The sequence below is a fragment of the Balaenoptera musculus genome, chromosome 11, assembly GCF_009873245.2.
Source record: "Balaenoptera musculus isolate JJ_BM4_2016_0621 chromosome 11, mBalMus1.pri.v3, whole genome shotgun sequence".
Taxonomy (NCBI): domain Eukaryota; kingdom Metazoa; phylum Chordata; class Mammalia; order Artiodactyla; family Balaenopteridae; genus Balaenoptera; species Balaenoptera musculus.
In genome coordinates this window covers 1,795,483-1,809,289 of record NC_045795.1, presented here as the reverse complement: position 1 = coordinate 1,809,289, position 13,807 = coordinate 1,795,483, and the positions used below count along the sequence as shown (strand labels likewise).

At 45.5% G+C, this 13,807-nt stretch overlaps 1 protein-coding gene across 4 annotated transcripts in view; it reads left to right on the top strand.

The window, feature by feature from the left end:
- Nucleotides 1–13,807, top strand: part of MYLK4 (myosin light chain kinase family member 4) — a 91,366-nt gene that overhangs the window by 66,076 nt on the left and 11,483 nt on the right. For all 4 annotated transcript variants that reach the window (XM_036868089.1, XM_036868090.1, XM_036868087.1 and 1 more), the window contains 5 exons: nucleotides 1,732–1,810; nucleotides 5,393–5,498; nucleotides 9,308–9,401; nucleotides 9,476–9,585; nucleotides 10,477–10,618. In XM_036868089.1, the coding sequence (XP_036723984.1) occupies nucleotides 1,732–1,810; nucleotides 5,393–5,498; nucleotides 9,308–9,401; nucleotides 9,476–9,585; nucleotides 10,477–10,618 (531 nt within the window). The remainder of the gene's footprint in view (nucleotides 1–1,731; nucleotides 1,811–5,392; nucleotides 5,499–9,307; nucleotides 9,402–9,475; nucleotides 9,586–10,476; nucleotides 10,619–13,807) is intronic.

Sequence of the window (13,807 nt, the reverse complement as noted above, 5' to 3'; positions counted from 1 at the left end):
TCACCATCATCACCAACACCACCATCACCACCATCACCATCATCACAAACACCATCATCACCACCATCACCATCATCACCAACACCATCATCACCACCATCACCATCATCACCCCCATCACCATCACCGTCACCATCATCACCACCATCACCATCATCACCAACACCATCATCACCACCATCACCATCATCACCCCCATCACCGTCACCATCACCATTATCACCACCACCATCACCATCATCACCACCATCACCATCACCGTCACCATCATCACCACCATCACCATCATCACCAACACCATCATCACCACCATCACCATCACTCCCATCACCATCACCGTCACCATCATCACCACCATCACCATCATCACCAACACCATCATCACCACCATCACCACCATCACCATCATCACCAACACCATCATCACCACCATCACCATCATCACCAACACCATCATCACCTCCACCATCATTATATCCCTGGGCTAAGTGCCAAGGATTCAAAGATGAATCAGTCTTTTTGCCCACTTGAGGCCTATAATCTAGTGGGAAATTGATGAGAAAAAATGTTTAAGAAAATGTTGCAGTCTATACTGGGGTGGGAGTATGTGCTGATTGCTGTGCAAGTATAGAGGAGGGAAACTAAAGGACATTTTCCTGCCCTTTCACTTAAAAGAGAAAGTTCCCAACTCCTGGGCTCTAATCTATAATTTTGCTTTTCTGCAGATTTACTAAACATGCCTCTGTGTTTGAAGGTCCTTATCTGAAAAATGGAAATGCTCTGAACCTATGGGACTGCCCTTTGGATTGTTTAAAAGCACATTTATAATTTGTCTTGATATCTATGACCTGCACTTACATGGTGTTTCATGCTTGCAAGTCACCCTCAGGCAAATTTTACTCTCTTTCCAAAGAAAAAAAGACTGATTCTTTGGACATCCAAACAATTTCATTAACTTATAACGTATAACTTCAGAACTTGTGATAATTTGGGTGGATTGGGCTAATGTTTACCTTTTATGTGGTATTTTAAAAGGGTTTGCTTAGCTAATTCAGAGAGACCAGGACTGTGAGAAGAACGTTTATCTCCTTAGAAAGGGGCCATCTGTTCTCAGCAATGTAGAAGCCCCTTTTATAAAAGCTTACTTTACTCTCCTACTTTCTGGTTTACAAAACCCACTCACATATAGCCTCTCATTTTTATTTGATTTATATGTGAACTATATCAAGACAATACAAACAGAGGTCAAGGGTGACAAACACGTTACAATATCCTTTATCTATCCATGAAGATGGACCTTCTTCTACAAACAATGCCAGAGTTTTACAAAATTTCTTTTAAAATAGTGAGGTCATTTGCTTTCAAATACTATAGTCTGTACAGGCCTTCATTAATTCAGGCTGTTCTGCCCTCTAAATTACTATTTATTTTGGTATTTTTTTCTGTGTTTGAATTGTGTAATATAATGGTTCTCAATATGGGGTGAGTTTGCCCACCGGAGACATTTAGCAATTTCTGGAGGCTTTTTTTTGGCTATTACACCTGGGTGGGGGAGAGTACTGTGGGCTTCCGGTGGGCAGAGGCCAGAGATGTTGCTAAACGTCTTATAATCCTCGTGACATTCCCCATAACAAAGAATTCTCCAGCCCCAAGTGTCAGAAGTGCTGAGGTCGAGAGAGCCTGATGTGATGTGTAAGTCACATTACTCATTACTCAATTGTGTGCCCACAGGCTAAGGAGCAGTTGTGCTCACACCCCGGCCAGAAGGAAACAGCACCAGCCAAAGGCAAAAGGACAGCGCCTCCCACAGGTAACCTTTTTATAAGACTAGATATTTGTGGGTCAAGCTCTGTTATACAAGTCGCGAGGTTGTTCTTGTTCAGAGGAAGTTACATGTTCGTGATGCCCTGTGTTGGGTGAAGTGCTGTTTGAATACCTTTGTTTGATTGGCTTTGGGTCCTACTAGTTACAAACTAGAAATTCTTTGGGGGCCCAGCTGTCAGTCCATTGGTCACGTTTTCTCCTACTTTGCTTCCCCAAAGCTTTTATCTGCTGATAAAGAGAAGCCTGTATAGAGATGCCATTCTGTGAAGCCAAAATTACACCGATCACATGCGTCCTCCGTTAAAACATTGTGTCCTATGGTGGCTTTTAGAGAGATCTTCCCAGAAGAACAATCTGAGAAAGAAACGTTTAATAAAGCTCAACATGAAACAGGCTTAGAAGACCCCTGCCTCTAGTTCAGAGAAGTTTCGCCGCATTTCATACAGAAAGACCACAGGATGAAATAGAAGATTTTGCTCTAAGAAATTCCACAGAGCCAAGAGAAAGCGAAGACGGGAGAGGCATTTCATGCCCAGAGAGACTGAGCCGACAAGAAAATAATAGCTCTGGGGATGATAAGCAAGGCTCTGCAGATAAAAATGAATGGCCAGTGTTCAAAGAAGAGAAAAACGGGCTTCGTTCTCAGGAAAAGCCTGGTGACCGAGAAGCTAAGGAAAAAGGAGAATCCGAAATTCCAGATGAAACAGTGCTGGACAAGAGTTCAAATAAAGAGCAGTGTGTTTATAGAACTGACAGTGGTCAATCCTATGAAAGGTAGGGTTTAAAGCATGTGCTTCCACAGCTGACGTTTTCTGCAAATCTATGCGCCGTTGCAATTTAAGTCCATATCGAAGGGTAACTGAAGTGACTCTTTAAAGCAGTGGTGTAGAAGCCACTTTCCCAGCTGTGTGGATTTTTCTTGGCCACGTTTTCTTGCCGTTATTTTTTCTTCTTGCCTGTGACATTTTCAGGCATTTTATTGTTTTCTAAGTCTTCTACCAAATGATAGATGGATATAATGATTAGTAGTAATCACATCCAGTATTTTTTAAATATCAAGTAAAAGTTTCTTATTTTTAGCAGTATAGAGCACATCCTTCCTAAGATCGATAACTGAAAACTGATCACATTGATCAGATGTATAAATTGGCTGCTTCCCAAATATTGTGAGGATTGAGTACACAGTAGGTTATTGAATGATTCTTCATCAACTGTGAAGTTTCACATATAAATTCAGGCAATTATATAGCCAGCTAAAATGAATTAATCTACGTTATGAAGAGCCACAGAATCTGTTTGGAACAAAGAGCATCCCAATTCAAACGTCTGTGGTATTTTTTAGGGATTTAAGACATAATTCTTATTTCTTTTTTTTTTTTTTGGCCTCCCCGCGCAGCTTGTGGAATTTTAGTTCCCTGACCAGGGATTGAACCAAAGTCCTCAGCAGTGAGAGCATGGAGTCCTAACCACTGGAGCGCCAGGGAATTCCCCTTATTTCATTCTTAACTAATGTATTTTGGAAACTAATTGTAGAGAAGTCTAATTTTCCAAGAATTAAATGTAAACACTAATGTTTACTAAGAAAGTCCATCACTGCAGAGATGTTTTTAGTAAGGTCTGGAGCTATTGGGAAACTTAAATTAGGTCAATTCTTTCACCAGTAAAGGCTGACTCTCACTGCTGTTATTATTCAGAGACCATCGCTCCTTTGATTTTGCTTTAACGTGGTCACTTCTATCTTCTTTAAGGAAAGGAAGTGAAAAATGAAGATCAAATTAGTTAGGGAGTCATAAAACGACTGCCTTTGTAAAGGGTCAGTGGACTAACTTGGGGTCACTGTGAGGTTGTTAGGGAGAGTCTCCGGGATGCTGGTCATCTCCGCCTGTAACCGTGCTGCTTGGGATGATGGGGACACATCCTGCTTCATCTCACCCCAAACACTGACATCGCCAACTCCCCATCACGAAGCTTACGTCCCTGCAGCAAAGCATCGTCTTGAGGAAGCTTTAGTGCTCAGAAATTTGGCCATCTGAAAGTTTTCTCCTGGAAACGTTGAGAGCTGTGGCTGGATTTTATTTTCCAGGTGTATCAGCAGCATAAAAGCTATTTTCACATCCCGAACCACAGGAAAGTCAGCTACAGGACCTGTTTTGCAGAACTCTGATCCAACAGAACCCTCGGGCGTCAGTAAGCAGAGAGGGGCGGAGGTGAGCTTGGTCCAGGAGGAGGACAAGAAGAGCGGAATAGATGCGGCAGGTGCAGGTGACAGATGCACATGGAGGACACAGGAAGCCGGAGGCGCCGGGGGGACCAACAAGACAAAGTCCTGGGGTTCCCTGGAGCAAAGACCCCCCAGGCAGCAAGATCTGGTGACCCCCCTGGGTAGGAAACGGCTTTTGTTCCAGCCCTTTAAAGCTCCCTAACCTTTCCAGCAAACATTTCCGACTAAATTTCACTTAGCCTAACAGCCTGAAGGAGACGTCATGCCACATTGATGCCATTTGTGTTCATAACTCAATCACTTTTGGGGTTTTTTTTGGTCTGAAGAGACGAATGCCACCAAGAGAATTCTTTCCTACCTTCTTCACTTTTCAGCATATTTATGGTGTGAAGGGAGAATACCCCCATCAAATCAATTGCCCAGAGATTTATATTATCTGAATCTTAAAAAATATGAACACTTGGCAAAGTACCTAGCTCAAGATAAGTGCTCAAGAATTACATTTTGAATAAATGTAAATTTTTGAAAGCAAAGTTATTATCTACTCACTTCCCTTTGTACCCTTTGTACCCTTCGTACACATGTAAGAAGCTGCACGCAGTAGATGTTTAAGTAATGAATAAATGGGGAAATGAATAGGTTCACGGCAAGCAAATTTTAACAGCAGTAACCATGGAAAAGTAAAAAGGATACTGGAAGAATATTAGTGAGTAACTATGTATTTTAGAACTGAGCCGGACTGGAGGTTAGATGCTTAGGCTGGAAGGTGGAAAGCGGGAGAAATTTGAGAGCTGTACAATATATACTTCGCCAGTTTTACTGGGTGTTTTATTTCAGCCAGGAAAAATGCATCTGTGTGCCTTAAATGTGTCTTGAATACTGGCTAAAATATTTTGGAAAGTCATATATAGTAATATCAAAACTGTCAATGACATGTTTTCATCTTTTTCTCTGTGCCTTAAAGAAAATAATGGAGTTTATCAGTGGTGCTTTTAAAAAAATGGGTCAAACAGTTTCTGGGGTTTGTGTTCAAATGTCTCCAGTTTGGAAGTATTACCTGTTTGGACTGTACAGGGCTTGGAGATTTTCAGTTGTTTGACGTTTCTGAAAGCTGCCCTGAGGGAGATAGATGCCACGGTTCAGAGGCCCTGACACCCTTTCTCAAAGGTGTTGCGCGTCACCTTCATGAGCCATAAATCCTAACATGAAATGAAAACTTACATTCCCTGGATCATTAGAAGTAAAACAGGTGGCCCATTGTGTTTTATTATTAAATGAGCACATTTGCACTCAGGCCCAGGCTTGGCCCTCGGGCCGCTTCTCACGCGGCCCTTCTCTCACCTCCAGACGAGGCCTGGGCACCGCCTGCGCCGTTTGATCACCGCATCGTGACAGCCAAGCAGGCCGCCGTCAACAGCTTCTACACCGTGAGCAGAACAGAAGTCTTGGGAGGGTGAGTAGCGCTCAGCTTCAATACTCTCTCGACGAAAGAAGAAAGAAGAGTGCTTTCTAAGAGACAGGTCTTTTTTTGTTGTTTCAATTCTTATAAGTGTTTTTATTTTTATTATTTTAGTTTTTGTACTGCTTTTTCATGTTTTAAATTTTTATTTTATATTGGAGTATAGTTAATTTATAATGTTGTGTTAGTTTCAGGTGTACAGCATAGTGATTCAGTTATACATATACATATATCTATTCTTTTTCAGATTCTTTTCCATTATAGGTTATTACAGAATATTGAGTAGAGTTCCCTGTACTATACAGTGGGTTCTTGTTGCTTATCTATTTTATATATAGTAGTGTGTACATGTTAATCCCAAACTCCTAATTTATCCTCCCCCCACCACCCCGCCTTTCCCCTTTGGTAACCATAAGTTTGTTTTCTATGTCTGTGGGTCTGTTTCTGTTTTGTAAATAAGTTCGTTTGTATCATTTTTTTAGATTCCACCTATAAATGATATCCTATGATAATTTGTCTTTGTCTGACTTATTGCACTTAGTACGACAATCTCTAGGTCCACCCATGTTGCCGCAAATGACATTATTTCATTCTTTTTTATGGCTGAGTAGTATTCCATTGTGTATATGTACCACATCTTCCTCATTCATCTGTCGATGGACACTTAGGTTGCTTCCATGTCTTGGCTATTGTAAATAGTGCTGCTATGAACAAAGAGACGGATCTTGAGAATTTCATAAGTGTTTGCCAGTCTCAACCAGAGAACCGGACACATCATAAGCAAACATTTTAAGAGATGTTAACCATTTCTGAAAATCGTCACTGATGCCGGAGAGGTTGATGTGGTGACTACCCTCCACATTTAACATCTACTTCACTTCCTGTGCTGTCGTGTCTGGAGTGAGTCCCCAGAAGGTTTAGAAGCTTGAAAGCCGAGGAACAGAATGTAGAAATGAGCGAACACTGTATTTCTCATGGCACGTGTTTGTCATTGTTGGTTTCCGTTTGTGCTGTTACCGTATGAGTTACTATTATTACTGTATTTCAGTCGGTTACTTGCCTCTCAGAAGGACTTATTGGCAGGACATCCACACCTCCCTGAAGAAGGAAGAGTCAAGTCTATCGGGGGCAGGTCCATCACTGGGGGAAGTTCCTTCTTCAGTCACAATCACCCTGCGAGATCTTGGAACTTAAGGCTTAAATTATTCAGTTGACTCCCATCGGCATATCCATGTAAAATAGGAAGAGGAAAACAGAACATTTATACAAATATATAGATATTTACTTACCAACACAGGGAAAACCCGCGTGGCTACTACAGAGCGCGTTCCTGCCTGTGGTCCTTGGGGGTGAGGTTGATTTTGCAAAGCCCCTCCCCCCTCTCCCCATCCCATTTACCTTTTGCCCTTTGTCGCGCGGATGCACCTGAACTTCCTCCTCCTCGGCCGGCCGGCTGATCCATTGTGGCGAAGGCCCCTCAGCCTGTGAGGATGGGCTGAGGGGAAAGGGATACTTGGGTGGCAAGCCAGAGACTGTTTCTCTAAAGGAGAGAAGTTATTTGCAGAAGCGGCTTTGAAACAACCGCCAGGGTTTGCGCGTGCTCCCGGTCGAGGTTTGTCAGTGACTCTTAGAGTTTCCTTCCTGCCCCTTTGGGCAGTGTTGGCTCTTCTTTGTCATCCTGCAGGCAGGACCAGCTGCCCATCACCCCCTGTTCTGGGCTCAGTAAGTAAGTTAGGGGAACACAGTCAGATGTGTACGTTTGCCTCAAAACGCAAAGAGGTCATCAGCAGGTGGACCTCCTCAGTAGTAGGAGAGTCAAGATGCAGCAAATCATCCTGCACTTTGGGCAGAGCTATTGCACCATGGCAAGGATCCCTGGACCCTGCATGCGGTGTCAGGCCCCTGAATTTTCCTGGGGTTCATCTCCCCCGTGGCCTGTAGGGGGATTAGAGTCCCTGCTCACCCCGTTCAGTTAGCATGAGGTTATCAGCCTGGTGGACCAGCAGGGACCCTGTGAGGTCACCTCATCACTCAAGGCTTTGCAGAATAAACCAGGCCAGAGAGACGGACGGGGTAGTCCTAAAGCAAAACAGTGATGTGGCACCGCTGCTGGGCCAGGCTGTCCTGGGGGCCGTTGCTAATTAAGAAACAAGCCCTTTCGTAATGAACAGCCACATCTGAAGCGCCTGGGGCTGTAGGTTCATGAGCTCCAGGAAAGAGACCACGCCTGGGCCGCTGGGTGGGATTGAAGTCACACTTGGCTGTGCTTACGGACCCATCTGCTTCTGTTCAGGGAGCGTGGCTGAGTCGGGTGGACGCGGTGCCCTCACCCCGACTCCCACCCCTTCACCGTTGCGGCAGCCCTCCCTCTGCTGTGGGCTTCTGGCCACGACGCTGGGGAGCTCTCCTTCCGCTCCTGCGTGCGGCCAGCGCGACACAGGCAGGCACGTGGGTTCCAGTTATTTCACTAAATCGGGCATCACAGCAAGCAAGTCAAATCTGAAGATTGTTCTTGAGTGTGCATTTCGGTATGTGAGGATATTTGAAAGAAGCTGTCTTAAGAAGTATATTTAGAACTTCCCTGGTGATGCAGTGGTTAAGAATCCGCCTGCCAATGCAGGGGACACGGGTTCGAGCCCTGGTCTGGGAAGATCCCACATGCCGCGGAGCAACGAAGCCCGTGCGCCACAACTACCGAGCCTGCGCTCTAGAGCCCGCGAGCCACAACTACCGAGCCCAAGTGCCACAGCTACTGAAGCCCACGCGCCTAGATCCCGTGCTCCGCAACAAGAGAAGCCACCGCAGTGAGAAGCCTGCTCGCCACAACTAGAGAAAGCCCACACGCAGCAACGAAGACCCAACAGATCCAAAAATAAATAAAATAAAAATAAATAAATTTATTAAAAAAGAAGAAGTATATTTAAATTTATATCCAAGCTAAACTGTCACAAAATCTCACAGGTGATTATGTAATACGTATTTTGATTAAATGTGTCTATATGCAATTTTGTTATTACTTCTTACTTATTTATATGCAGTTTCCAAAAGTAATCTGATATGCCTGACCTACAGCCTGTATCACTCATATGCTTACGAAGCCTAGCTTGTTACATTCATATGTATTCATAAAGGCTCTATTTTTTCTATGACGGAAGTTCTCAAATTTTAGGGTGCATATGAACCACCCAAGGGGCGTCGTGAAAGTGCAGCTTCTGGGGCCTCCCCCGGCCTTCCTGCATCAGTAGGGCTGGAGTAGGGCTGGGACATTGCCCCCCAGGGAATTCTGATGCCAGTGGCCTGTATCAGAACTTGACGTGTTCTAGGAGATTTTTTTTTTAATTCATTCATTCATTCATTCATTCATTTTTCGCTGCGTTGGGTCTTCGTTGCTGTGCACAGGCTTTCTCTAGTTGCAGTGAGCGGGGCTTCTCATTGCAGTGGCTTCACTTGTTGTGGAGCATGAGCTCTAGGTGCGCAGGCTTCAGTAGTTGTGGCTCGCGGCCTCTAGAGCGCAGGCTCAGTAGTCATGGCGCATGCGCTTATTGCTCCACGGCATGTGGGATCCTCCCGGACCAGGGCTCGAACCCGTGTCCGCTGCATTGGCAGGTGGATTCTTAACCACTGTGCGACCAGGGAAGTCCCTGTTCTAGGAGATATTGGCTACAGCACGTGCATAACAGGCTTGCTCATTCAAAGTCAAAAAGAGGGGTGCCGGCCAGCTGTATTGTCCACTGGGCAGTGACTGGAGCAGGGCCCTGGTGGGGACAGACCCTCATGCTGGGCCTCGTCCTCTTCTCCGGCAGGGGGCGCTTCGGCCAGGTTCACAAGTGTGAGGAGAAAGCCACAGGTCTGAAGCTGGCGGCCAAGATCATCAAGACCAGAGGCATGAAGGACAAGGTAAGGGCTGTGCAGTGTGGACCCCACCTGGATGTTGTCCTCACAGCGCTAAACCTGCCCTTCCCTCTTCCCAGGATGAAGTGAAGAATGAGATCAACGTCATGAACCAGCTGGACCACGTGAACCTCATCCAGCTCTACGACGCCTTCGAGTCTAAGAACGACATCGTCCTGGTCATGGAGTAGTATGTCCCCCGCCACTGCCCCAAACCTACACACACAACCAGGGCCCCTTTATACGCGGCTGCAGCTCTGTCCTGCCTCGGAGCTGCTGGACCATGCTGGGGCGCCCTGATTCTGACTTGCATGTGTCAGAATCTCATCAACTTCGGGAAGGAAATTACTCAGGAATTGACGTCTCCATGTGAGATTTTGTTGATAAGTAGCAGGACGACAACAGAGATTTAGCTTTATTTCCAAGCTGCACTGTCAAAACCCCAGCTTAACTCTTGTTCTGGGTAACCTGGAGGAAAGTGAATCTTGAACTGCATCTCACCTTTGACCTAATTGCTAATACAAAGTTCATGTCAAACTCTTATAAGTAGGGCTAAGAAGCTTCTGTTTCAAATTACTTTTATAAAAACGTAGTAAGTGTTTAGTTAGAAAGTGAGTCATTCTGACACTGAATCGGTGTTTGTGATTCACATCATTTCCCCACCCCTAGCCCCCCTTTTGGGTTTTGTTTATCACTGTGCAATGGGGATTTTGGATGATAAAATATCCAGCATCAGCCACATAGAAGCATTTTACCACTGAAATCAGTCTAACCTTCCCGTGGTATTTGGAATCCCTCTCCCTGCCTTCTTAGCACACTCTTCATCCTCCATATGCATTAGGAGACGGCAGAGATGGACCCATCCCAGAGCTGTAGCCACTGGATGAGAGGGCTTTGAGACTTTCCATCTGTGAAAGTGATGGTGGCTCAAATAAGGGCCTTCAACGTAAGAGGCATCTAACTGAGAAGGTAGAGACATAGCTGCCCACACACCTGTTGGAAGGGTCAGAGAGGCTCAGACATGAGAAAGACGTGCTCATCAGGAGGTCGTGACTCAGGACGCCCCCCTCTTTCCCTGCAGTGTGGACGGAGGGGAGCTCTTCGACCGCATCATTGATGACAACTACAATCTGACCGAGCTTGATACCATCCTGTTCACCAGGCAGATATGTGAGGGGATAAGACACATGCATCAGATGTACATCCTACACTTAGACCTGAAGGTAGCGTGTGTTTTGCATCATCTGAAATGTAAACCCTTCCCAAACCCTCCCCTCAGTGAGTGGACTTGGATCAGGGGGTGCTGTTGGGTACTGTACACCAGCTCGGGAGATTGATCCTGTCACTAGGTACATATTCAGGAATTTGAAAATCTGGATTCTTAGCCTCATCTCCCCATTCTCAACTTCTCTCACCTCCTAATATGTGCATGTCTCCATCTGTAGGGAACAGCTATTCAGATTCTTGTAACTTGCCTTTGTTAAAGGAATTCACATGGGAGATGGTTTCCACCACCAACACCCCCATCATCGCCACCACCATCACCATCATCACCACCACCATCACCACCATCATGACCATCACCATCATGGCCACCATCACCACCACCACCACCATCACCATCATCGCCACCATCACCACCACCGTCACCATCATCACCATCATTGCCACCACCACCACCATCACCATCATTACCACCATCATGACCATCACCACCACCATCACCACCACTACCACCACCATCAACACCACCATCACCACCACCGCCACCATCATGACCATCACCACCACCACCACCATCATCACCACCACCATGACCACCATCGCCATCATCACCACCATCATGACCATCACCAGCACCACCACCATCACCATAATCACCACCACCATCACCACCATCATGATCATCACCATCATCGCCACCATCACCACCACCACCACCACCACCACCATCATCACCACCACCACGACCACCATCACTATCATCACCACCATCATGACCACCACCACCACCACCACCATCACCATCATCACCACCACCATCACCATCACCACCATCATCACCATCACCACCATCACCATCATCACCACCACCACACCACCATCAGCACCACCGCCACCATCACCACCACCACCATCACCATCATCACCACCACCACCATCACCACCACCACCACCATCACCACCACCACCATCACCATCATCACGACCACCATCACCATCATCACCACCACCACCATCACGACCATCACGACCATCACCACCACCACCACCATCACCGCCACCACCACCACCACCACCATCATCACCATCATCACCACCACCATCACCACCACCACCACCACCATCATAACCACCACCATCACCATCACCACCACTACCACCACCATCATCATCATCACCACCACCACCACCACCACCATCACCACCATTATCACCATCAGCACCATCATCACCATCACCAACACCATCACAGCATCCGTGTTGCATCCTCTCATTATTAGGATGAGTAGGTGGGAGAATTTTAGATAACTCAGAATTTCCTGGTTGTAGCCAAACTTTCCAGCTCTCCAAGAATTCCCCGCACTCTCCTAAAACCTTTTAGGAAACTGAGGACTTTAGGGATTGTTTTTCTACAGGCATACTAGAGCACAGAGGAGAAACCTATGGCAGAATGGGATACAGGGCAGCCAGAGGGAGGTGCTAAAAGGGCGAGGGGCAGAAGGGTGGCGGGGTGGGGCTGGGCAGCACCCTGGGAACAGTGGAAAGCCTGTGGCAACAGCGGGGAGCCAAGCCTTCTTTCTCCTCTTACTTAATGAGCCTTTCCTTTTGCTCTCTCTCCCATTATGAAGTCCCTAGAATTGGACTGTGCATAGTTACAACCAGTGAAAGACCAATAACTCCGACCAGCTCTAATTTCGTAAAGTTCATCTTCTTGTGTGGCTCAATCATTTTCTCATTTCCCTGTTTGCACAGCATGACAGTGAGATAAAATATATATTCTGTATAACATACCATCTACTGCAAGTCATCAGGGATTGCAGAGCTGAATAAATTTAACTTCCTTAAATAGGTTTCCATGGGCCGCTGCTCCTCTAACTTGGCTTCCCTTACTCTCTTGATTTATGTCCTTTGCCTCTCCCACTCACAGGGCAGGAGGAAGCGATATATAAAATGACAAAGTCAGAGGTTAAAAATCATTTGCGAAGCCCGTGGCTATGAACTGGTTTGATAATGCATATTTTCACGGAGCATTTTCATTGAGTGTAGATATTCTACAAATATCCCTAAAGGGGTTTGATTGGCAATTGAAATGAGGACCTGACCTGTCATAAGTCAAACAACTCCATATGTGGCTTCATAATGTTGATTGAGGACTTGCAACGGGCAATTTTAGCTGTGGCTTGTATGTAAAGATCATAATAAAAGCGACAGCTGGATGAATCATTAAGGGTCAGGCATCCCTTTCAGAAAGCTCCTTGGAAGGAAAGGGGCCCAAAATATTGAATGCTTGTCACTATGTAGGGGAGATTATAGGTGGCTTAAGAATGGTCTCCTTTATATATATTTTGTGTTTTGCAAAACTTATTCAATGAATATGCTTTAATTTCATAATTAGGAAAAAAATTTAACTTTTTAAAGTGCCCCCAGAGCTGTTTCTTTACATTCTGCATGCAAATATTTTATGTCACGGTGCTCTTTGGCAATTGGACAGCTTTATACATGATCGATCAGTTATTTAAGCATGAGGCCAAATCTTCTTGTATAGCACCGACTTCTCCATAAGTCGCCTTTTCTTTTAGACATCTGTTTTAGAGATATTTTAGAAAAAGGCTTCCAAAGACATTATGCCCAACCAAATGGACTGTTGCTTATCGGCAAGGTGACACTAGGTCATTTCGTAAAGTGTTTCTGAGTTTCTGATCTCATTCTAACCTCTTCTCTACCTAGACAGGCAGGGGAGGAGCAGCCATGATCCCACCTGAAGGACGGGACACGAATCCTGGGGATTTGGCAACTTGGCTAACCCCCCCTTCCCCCCAGCACTTAGGGAAGGGTTGGGGTTAATTAGAGCTTGGAAGTTTCAGGCAATTCTTTGAAAATTTTATTTCTCTTTTATGGATGACCTTGACTTTAAAACAAATCCCTTATTTTTCCCAGACCTCGGTTTTTCTGTCTTAACAAAGGTAGGCACACTTGTAAGACATTCTGTAAACACTGAGTTGTAGTGCTACCTACCTTTCTCCTCCTCACCCTGAGACTGTCCGGTTGGCGGGGCAAAGTCTTTCCAGACTCAAACTCCAAGGGAACACTTAGTCAAGGGTTTTAGGCACTGAGACCAAACTCAGCAAAACTCTGGAATTGCTGAGAAGGAAGAGTGAGCGGGGGTGAGGGAGCCCTCCTTTTACATG